This window comes from Grammomys surdaster, unplaced genomic scaffold, assembly GCF_004785775.1.
Source record: "Grammomys surdaster isolate TR1022 unplaced genomic scaffold, NIH_TR_1.0 66, whole genome shotgun sequence".
Classification (NCBI taxonomy): domain Eukaryota; kingdom Metazoa; phylum Chordata; class Mammalia; order Rodentia; family Muridae; genus Grammomys; species Grammomys surdaster.
This window is the reverse complement of record NW_021604568.1, coordinates 18823159-18833001: the sequence shown is the minus strand read 5'-3', so window position 1 is coordinate 18833001 and position 9843 is coordinate 18823159. Positions and strand designations below refer to the sequence as shown.

The following is a 9843-nucleotide window of genomic DNA, read 5'->3' as shown; positions in this document are numbered from 1 at the left end:
AGAGAGAGAGAGAGAGAGAGAGAGAGAGAGAGAGAGAAGCATGTTTCTATGTTTCTTGCTTGCCTAGACAGTGAGTACAGGAAAGACTGAGTCTCTGTCAGCCTAATGTGCTTTCTATTTTCTACCAGTCTGGAGTTGCCTAAATATAGCGCCTCTTCTGCTAGGCAAGCCCATGAGTAGAGGGTGGGGGGTTGCCTGTCCTTAGGCCTTGCTGGGGGACACTGGCAGGTGAGCAGGACTAGAAAGCCAAACAGACAGCGACTTTACAAGTCTCACTCAGGGCCTGGACAAATGGAAAGCTTCAGGAAGACCATGACATACAAGGGGAGTAAAAGAAACTGAACGAGAAGAAGGAAAGAGGTCTCTTTCCTCTGCTCCTGTCCTGTCCCCAATCAGAGTAGGGCTGGCTGACCTCAGCCTCCAGAGAGAGTCTGGTAACCGGGGCTTCCCAGAGCTTGCAGCATCAGTGAGGATGAAGTCAATTGCCTTCCATGGGGAAGTTGAATGGTGGGCTCCATTCAGCAGTACTGCCCAAGTTTGTCCAGCAATGTGGTACAGATGAAGAAGACAGTAGTGACTGTGGCCCCTGCCGCCCACAGTGGCCCAGTCGGAGCCTCTTGATACCACCCCACTCTCACCTTTAAGACTGCCAGGGGATCTCACTTGTTCTCCCTAATGCTCCCATCCCTTCCCCAAAGTGCCCCCGTGAAAAAGCAAAGTAGGACCTGGGAACAAGACTGAGTTTAATTTGCTTTGAGTCTGCTAATTAAGGGGGGGACAATTAATACACACACACACACACCCCGCGTTTGCCCAAAGCCAGCGTCAGTGTGCTCTCGGCTTGACACGCACACAAAGACTCCAGACAGTATGGGCAGCGAGGCGGACAAAGACAACCGCTGCCTCCGCTATCCAGGAGAAATCAGGTGGGCCTTGCCTTGTGTCCACCCTGTGCAAACCCGCGAGGCCCCATTCGTTACATTTTTCCCCCATGAAGAAGGAACTTTTTAAAAACAAAACAAAAAAAACTCAATTTGAGCTTCTGGGGAGGGGGAGAGTTACTTTACTCTGCCTACAAACGTTACTGTTTACTGAGAACTTTGACCCTGCCTCGCGACTGAGAGTACAGTAGCGCCTACTGTAGACCTAAACTCCCTGCCCGCCTCGGGACTAACACAAGCCAGGCCAAGACGGATGTGTCCCCTAAGGCTAGCCCTCTCTGCAAATGGTCTAGTTTTCAGGATCGCCCAGCTTGCCTGACCTCCGGCTTCAGGTTCCCCGGCATTCCCTTAAGAGTAATCCGGTGGGCCCTGGAGTCTTTCAGAACTCTTATCTAAACCATTCCCGGCTCTCTCCAGCCTTGAGCCAATCACCAGAACACTGGGCTGCAATTAGCCACATCTCGGACCCCAATTGAATCTCCATGATTCTCTCTAAGATTGGTTTAGTTTGGCGTTACAAGGGCCTGACCAGCGAGAAGAACCAGCTTGTCAGTGCAGCTCACATTGCCCTAACAAAGCTGAGCACCTGGAAAGTTACTGACTCAGCACTGGTCGGAGTGTTGGTCGCTGGCTGCCTGGGTCAGGATGAAGTAGTCTGGATGCTGAGCCACACTCACCTGAGTTTCCGTAAGGCTGAGACTGTGCGCCAGCTGCTTCCTTTCTGCTCCCACCACGTAATGATTCTTCTCGAAGGCGTGCTCTAACCTTAAAAGCTGGGATGGCGAGAAGGCTGTTCGAATCCGCTTCGGCTTTCGGGCCAGAGCATTGTGCAAAAGGAAACTCTCCGGACTTGTGTCGTTCCCTGCAGGGGGCAGAGCAGAAGTACCATTAGGGGGCCTCCTAGGCAGGAGTCGCCGACTTCTCTGGAGCCGGGCTAGCCCAGCATAGCTCCCTGGGCCTCTGCCTAGTCTGCAGCGCCAGACCCTCTGGGGCTAGTAGCTCTCTCTAAACTGTTGAAAAGGACACTGGCTCAGCCATCAGACCGGGACCCCAGGGCTCCAAACCTGGGCAGTACCTAACGAGGAGTTAGTTGTCTCTGAGGTGGTAGTCCTCAGGCTCCGGAGTTCCATAACTGCCTTGGCACCTCAGGCCTAGATACCTCGACGCTGTGTGTCGGGGGCAGAAGATGGGACAACAGAGCCTGGGCTCAGAGATTGGTGCTCAACATCCATTAATAACAACAACAACAATAAGTAGTAGTAGTTCCTTACTTTCTAGCCTATTTTAAAATTTTGACATAAGCGTAGAAAAGACAGCGAAAACTACCCATAGTTTTCTCGCGGCTTCAAGAATTTTTTGTTTGGTTGATTGGTTTTTGTTTTGTCTTGCTATCTCTCTGAGAAATTGCAGAGGCCGGTCGAAACGTTGTAGCCGGGCTGGGACAGAAATCTCGAGGCGAGTATGCCCCAGTATCTACGGCCGCTGCCTCCAGAGTACCCGGTTCTAGAGATCCCTGGTTGCGGAAGAGCTAAAAGAGGAGAGTGAAGGGACTGGAGCCACGGGAAGTTGCGGGTATTCGCCGCGATGGTCCTTGGCGGCGAAGATCCAAGCTGTCCGTGATATGGCTGGGGCTACCAAGAACGTAACTAGCAGAGAATGGGGAAGCTGAGCTCTAAACTTTGAAGGCTAGGCTGGGGTATTTCTTCCCATATTAAAGGAAGTGAATCTTTTTACCACCCGCAAAAAAACAGCCGGTAGTCTCAGCAGGAGTAAAGGCAAATTCAGTGCTGGACTAAGGGAGGACGGTGTTTTGCTTTGGTTTGGGATTTTTTTGTTTGGTTGGTTTGTGTTGGGGTGGGGTTTTTTTAATAATATATAAATATATAAAATGGCGAGTTGGCATCTATGCGATTCTAGACTGACAGAAATGCGAAGTGTAATTGAATGGAAAAGCCCATCGTTATCGATCGCGCCCCGCCGGAGGTAGGTCTTTTACAGACTGCATCGGCAAACTAATTCGAACCCTTTCCCTAAAGTTTTAACTTTCTTACCAACCCCTACCCAGAAGCAAACAAAATTAATAAATCGGTGAGGGGGGGATGAAGACACTCAAACAGATCTTTCCTTGTCGGGCCTTCTCTCGATTGGGTTTTCTCTTTTCTTTTTCTTAATTTCTTTCTTTTTTTTTTCTCTCTCTCTCAGGAAAACAAAAACAAAACCAAAAATCAGCAACCAAACAGAGACCAGACAGAACCTGACTTCCCGCCACATCCAGCGGGTGCCCAGGTTAAACAGGTCTCGGAGAGGACCAGTAAGCTGCGGAGGTTTCTACTCCTTCTCTTCCCGCCCCTCCCTGGGCCTCCAGATCTGGAGGAAGGAAACAGTTTGCTCTGAGGTTTCCAAGGTCTCCTTGTCTCCTTAAAGGGGTTGAAGACCTAGAAGTAGCGGGTCTGGGCTGGAGGGACGTGCAGTGAGGGTAGAGCAGAGTTGAAGTCCAGCGAACCTAGCCATGTGGCCCTGTCCGAGTCCCTGAGAGATAGGCAGGCCAGAAACACGGTCCAGGGGAACAGAATTCGGGGACCTCACGGGCTTAGAGCTTCTTGACAGCGGACTTCTTCGTCCAGCATCATGTCCCAGCCAGCCTGACCCCGGCGCGAACCACGGGATACCTTGTTTGCACCCCTTTCCAAAAGGTCAAGGAGTGGGCAAGTCAGTAACCTAAACGAATCTCGGCTTCAGAGACCCGGGAACCAACGCCATTCGGGCCCCTCGCTACCGGGTTTCGAAGCCGAGCACCCGGGCTGACCTCTGCCCAGGCCTTGGGGAGCGCCCACCCGGATCAGGCCGGGCACAGTGAAGGAGGCGACCGGTGCGGCGCGCTTCGGTTCCGCGACGTGGCACGTACCTTGGAAGCGATGACCCAGATATCGGTAGCGGTGGATGAGCCAGGGGTAGAAGGTGGACGGGTCCCGCTGCTGCGAGGCGAAGAGGGGGTGTGGCGAATGCGAGGAGGGCAGGGGGTGGGCGGCCAGGGCGTGCGGCGGCGGCACCGGGTGCACCGGCACGGCGGGGTTGGGCGGGTGCGAGACCGCCTCGGCGAACACCAAGTCCGGGTTGGAGTAGACGCCCCTGCCCGCGGCGGCGGCGGCGGCGGCCGAGTGGAAGCCGTTGAGGAACGGATTTATGGGGCTGGAATTGGCGTAGCTGAGCGCCGCAGGACGGATGGGATCTTCGGAGCGCGAGGCAGGCAGGGGACTGTCCTTGGCCACCAGCGACTCGATGGTGAAGCAGCGCTTGGGCGCCGGCTGAAACATGCTGCGCCGAGGAGCGGGTGCCCTGGGCTCCCTGCTCCCGGCGACCGCGGCGCGCTGCCTCCGCCGCCCGCTGCCCGCGGCGAGGACCGAGGAGAATGGGGGACTCGTTTGTTTGGGGTGGGGGTGGGGGTAAGGAAAGGAAAGGAAGGAAGAAAGAAAGGAAAGGAAAAAGGAAAGGAGGGGGAGGGGGAGGAGAAGCAAAGCCGAAGATCCCGAGTTTCTTGCACCAAACGAGCCCAACCTGGAGAGAGGGGGGGAAAATCCTTCCAGAAGAATTTGCAGGCGTGGATTGGGGTAATATTTTTTTGAGCGAGGTGGCGTGGGGGGGGGATTGGAGTTAGAGGCAGGGAGGGGGGTTCTCGGGGAGGCAAAAAAAAGTTTTCTCTCCTTTGCAAAAGGCGGGCAGGGCGCCCTAAGTCCAAGGACAATCCATGGAAGTGTTCGCTTCTTCACTAGTAGTGCAAACGATTTGTTAGTTCATGAGCCTAATTAGTGCGGGGATCACATAAACAGCTTCCTCCGAAGCCTGGTAAATGGCTTGATGATTGGTCGCTATTACTCGCCCTGAGGTGGAAGGGGGGAGACTCTTTAAAGTGCGTCAGAGGGAGGCGAACGCCTGGGAACCCGGAGGCCTGGATCCTGGCCCAGAATGGAACGGAGTCGGCGCCACTGCCCCGGCCGTGCCTCCAGCCGCCCGCCCGGCCGCCGACCTCTTGGTGTCTTCGCCCTGCGCTCCGGGCTAGCTCCCTCGCTCCCGCGGCGCCCGCTGCAGCTTCTCTCCTCCTCCTTCGCCTCCTCCGCTTCCCTCTTCTCCTCCTCTTCCTCGTTCCTCTCCTCCTCCTCTTCCTCCTCCTCTTTCCCCCACCTCCTCCCCCTCAGCCACCGCCTCCTACTGCATCAACACCACTCCCTCCGGGGCACCCGGGTCCCTGCAGAGTCTCGGGGCCGCGCTGCCTTTGCTGCAGACCCCTGGATCCTAAGCCTGCGGCGCCGGAGCTGATGGGACTGAAGCACCGACGGATGAGCAAATTTCTTCACGCACTGAGGTCCGCTGCGGATGTCCCCTGGAGGTCCGCGCCCGGGTCACTGAGATGGCTTCGGGCGCCCGGCGAGGGTAAGCGGGCGGGGACTGGTTCCGGGCAAGGGCTAACCCGCTTCACTCATACCAATCCCCACCCCCAGCAAAACTCCGGAGGTTTCCTAGGCGCGCGAGGAGGGGGGTCCTCCCACCACTCCAACCAAGCGTAGCTTCGAGGTTCCAGGGTCCACGCGTTCGCAGTCTTTGACCCGGTTGGTTCGTTTGCAAGTTCAAACCTGAGGGGCCTGTACCTTTGCAGTGGACTTCCAGCTCGCACCTAGAGTTTCTGCTTTTCCTGTCTGGAGGGCAGACACTTCCTTCCCCAAAACAGTTCTTTCTGGGATATGTGGGGATATTTGGGAAAGGAGTCTTGGGTCTTAGGTCAGAAGCTGAAGTTGTGATTGTGTTATCATTCCATTGTCTTTAGTGGCGTTGACAATTCTCCCATGATTGCTATTATTACTGAACCTATTTTTATTCTGACATCTGTCGTCCCAGGGCTGGGTTGCTCTGCAAATCCAGGTTTCGCAACTAGGCACTTAGGATTGCGTCTCCGGTCCTAGGCCCTGTCCGCATTTTCGAGCTTGCCTTCGGTTTTGGGATGATTTTAGGGCCGACTTCTCTCGTCCCCATTGGCTCACGCTGCGGCATAATTATGATCACATCCCCCCCAGCCTGCTGGCGCTGCTCTCTGTTTATTGGTGGTTAAAGATCTATTATCTATTCATCAGCCTCCCCCCCCAACACACACACCCTTTGCCAATTACATTCTTCTAAAGTGAAGTACCAGCAGGTATTTTGCACGTTTACAATTAATGATAATTTTTTTTTTCTGGCGTCCTTTAAACCTGTTACTCCCAGGTCGAAGCCATTTACCCTAAGAGGGATAAAATGTCTGTGCTTGGTGGCTAGGTTGCCTGAGACCAGGGAGAAGTAGATCTGGAAAAGAGAGACGTGAAGTCCTCTAGAGGGACTGTGAAGGCCACCTGATTTCACCAAGGGTCTGGGCCTTAGGAAACTCCAGGAAATTCGGGCAATAATGGGTTCCTTGCCAGCTCTCCTGTTTGCTTCTCTTGTTTTTCATCTACTGCTGTTTAGGTTGTGTGGGTTTCTTGTATAGTGTTCATGTGAGAAGGCAGAAGCTGGGAGTGAGGAGTGCCCTAGGTAGAATGGGAGCTGAGAAAAGTGTTTCTGCCTCAGCTTTGCTCTCCTTGTGGTATAAATCTGCCCTTGCCTCAGACTTCAGACCTTTTTCACCTTTCTATTCTAGATGGCCTTCTTTCTTTGTCTCTTTTGGGGGCAAGCCCAAAGATTGTGGGCGTTAGATTCAGCCCTATAAAAAGGGTATGCGTTTGAGGCCACACTCTCCTCAGGCCTGAACCAGCCCCCAAATATAGCTAAGAAATCTCTCCCTTGTCTCATGTGCGCTGTGGAAATAGAGGGCGAACCTTTGAAGGCTAGAGCCCAATGAAGGATGGAAGTCTTGAGCTGTGTCTAGCCAAGCAAGATTCAGAGGAGCTAGGGGTCAAGTGAGGGCTTCTGAAGCTAGAAACAAATGCTTCCACTTGATCACGCTGCATCTACTCTGGAAGAGGGTGAGAAGGTGAGTCTAGAATGGGTCTGAAATGCTATGAGTCCAAACTAGAACCACTAAACTCTTCACTCGGGCTATGGGACCAAATAGCTCCCCCAGAGTTAGCAATAGTAAGTTTGGCTGAGGGTATCACAGCCATTGACTTCGAGGATCAAGGAATCCAGACCTGTCTGGGAGATTTGATTAAGACCCCCAGATGTAGGTGGTACTTGCTTGACCCTTCACCTCTTTGTGCCAGGATGTACTGGGAAAATGTCTTGAGGAAATGAACACCTAGCTTCAGACAAGGGCTCCCGTCTCTTGCGTGAGGCAGGAGCATTTCACCAGTTTTGTGATATCCTCAGCAAGCTACCAGCCTCTTGCAAACTGCCCTTCTACCGCTAGCGTTGACGACCCGAGGTGGTCTCTGGGTGACCTGCAGGCCAGTGCTCAAGAGCGGCACGTTTGGTCCCTTAATTTTGAAGGAAACCAAAGCATTCGGCACTCAAGTACATGAACCCTAGGGGGCTCTGCCCCTTTTCACTCCACCTCCACAGAAGAAGAAAAGCGGGTTTCCGGTGAGTCAGGCTGGGTGCGGAAGCCCTAGACGCCAAATAATCTATGCTAATTCATGCTCCCAGCCCGAGGTGCCCGGGAAGAAATCTGGCCTCCTCGGCGTGTAGAGGAATTAACAAGAGAGTAACTCATTAACCACACTGGCCAGCAGAGGCGCACCAGGGTTCTGGGCATTCAAGTCCAGCTTCAGACCCCGAGCTTATAGATGGGGACACTATTGGCTTCTGGCCTAGCAGAATTCTCACGTCCTAGTTTCCCTTAAGGACCCCAAGAAGAGGCTGTTTGGTTAAGTACCTGTCCATACAGCTGGGCTGATTCTCTTTGCCCAGGGTGCACTCCAAGTCACTGGGGCTTTGACGCCATGTTTTTTTGCAGAGAGAGGACTAGAAGACGCATGTGAATGTTCTAATAATGCATATGTCTCTTACGGAAAGACCAGAGTCAACACCTCAGTCCCTCCTGACCTCATTTTGTCGTATATAAAAGTGCAGCCCGTATGTCTGGGAAGCAGACAGTAGCAGTGGCCAGTGAGTTTCTGTATGGCAGTATGATCAAGCAGCTGTTTATCAGAGTAAAGGTAATTACACTACCCGTTTTCAAAACTACACAGTACGAAGTGTGAATTTTACTACTTGTAGTTACACCTAATAAAACTGCCCCCTCCCCCATCGAATTTGTAGCTTCACTGTGACCTTGGGCAAGCTAGCTACCCTCTTTGATTTGTTTTCTCTTCCTCCAAATGGGAATAAATGATAGTACAGGAGCATTTGGGATTGTTGCAAGAGATAAGCAAAGCAAACTGTTCAGACAGTGTCTAGCACATAATGAACATTAATAAAAGCCAGCTCCTCTCGTGAATATTGCTGTTATTATGTGCCCCCAGCCAGGGCATCACAGACCAAACAATAACGCTGTAAATAGGCATCCACACTAACCTCATGCCTGCCATGTTCCTCTGTGCTCCCTGTAGGGGGTGCTGGATTCTTGATTCTCTAGAGGTATCAAAGGGCAGAGATCTCTGAGGATCTGTGATAACCATGGGCTCTGAGTATCCTGCAAGGCCTCTGCTCTCAGAAAAGTAGAGCCCTCACCTCTCTACCTCTGCCTGTCCCAGAGGTGTCTTGGATGAGTGGATGACATCAAGCAACTCTAACGAATAGAGCTTCCTGAGAAGCTGTGTGGTCATCACAAAAGGCTGAATGAATGTCTTAGAGGTTGTTGGGGTTGGGTGAGCTTGGCTCACTTTTACTGTTCTGTACATTTTCGTCATTGTTAGGCTGGTGCTTGGACCCTGTAGCGTACCAAAGTGGTGAACCTCACTGTACACCATCAGTGGCCCTCGGGCTTGTGTAAGATGTCCTGAGAAGGCCCAACCTAGCTCTGGCTACGAAGTTTCTCCAACTCTGTAACTGTGATCCCAGTCCCTCCCGGCCTCTGAAAGCTACGGCGGCTGTGAGAAAACGAAAAAAGAGAATTAAGACCTTAAAAACATTTTTTTTTTAAATTATCACGGTAAATCCCCTTCTGGCGTCCTCCCCAGAGTTCTCTCGCAGAGCAGGCAAGGCCGCCCAGGGCCGCGATCCGCGTGTGCGCAGCGGCGCCTAGTGGCAAGGGATGCGAGAGGGCGCGACGCCCTCTGAGCTCCTTGAGAGTGCAAGGGGTTGCAGCCCACTGCCACCAATCACAATCTGAACCAGAGGAGAACCTCTGAGGAGGCTCGTGGCTACCGGGAAGAGAGGGAGACTTGACCTTGCTTCCCACCTGTTCCCATCGGCTTCAACTCAGCTCTGGCGTTCACCCTCGCTGGAATTTCCCCTTCTCTGGGAGCCAGGCTTTCCTGTAATGGGATCAAGGAGGAATGGATAGGTTCCGCTCTAACAAGAACTTGGCGACTGAGACTATCTAAGCAAGGGAGATAGCCAGTTACTGCGCAAAGGCGACCACAGCTCCATGCCTAAGGACCTGGATATCATTGCCTAATCACTGTGACTTAAATGGGATTGTAGGGACCCCGACCGAATGGGGTCGGGAAGAACTGGAGTTGCCAGGTTCAGCTCTCCTAGATGTGCGCCCTCTTGCGACGGGGGAAGACAGCCCAAGTTTGGGGGTGAGGGGGTGTCTTGATTATTGTGCAGATGAAGAGTATCACTAAGTGCAAACCCACAAGGCGAAGGGGCAGCGATGGGACTATGGTGACAAGTCCTGCAGCCAGACACTCACGGACTTCATCTTTCACGAAGCAACCGAGCTCTTCTCTTGAGGTGAAGCCACAGAATCCGCATAGAATTTCTGGAAGCCGGGATGGCATGACCATTACTCTTAGCCTTACTGCTCAAAGGGCAGACTTAGGAGGTATACGAA

The 9843-nt window shown here is 53.0% G+C and overlaps 1 protein-coding gene across 2 annotated transcripts in view; it reads right to left on the bottom strand.

The window, feature by feature from the left end:
- Window positions 1-5097, bottom strand: part of Emx2 (empty spiracles homeobox 2) — a 6989-nt gene extending 1892 nt beyond the window's left edge. The window contains exons 1-2 of one of the 2 annotated variants that reach the window (XM_028776446.1): window positions 3847-5097; window positions 1619-1803 (exon numbers count right to left, since the gene is read on the bottom strand). In XM_028776446.1, coding sequence (XP_028632279.1) covers window positions 1619-1803; window positions 3847-4255 — 594 coding nt within the window. In that variant the 5' untranslated portion in view covers window positions 4256-5097. The remainder of the gene's footprint in view (window positions 1-1618; window positions 1804-3846) is intronic. The other variant, XM_028776451.1, reaches the window with a different exon arrangement.
- Window positions 5098-9843: the final 4746 nt, after the last annotated feature.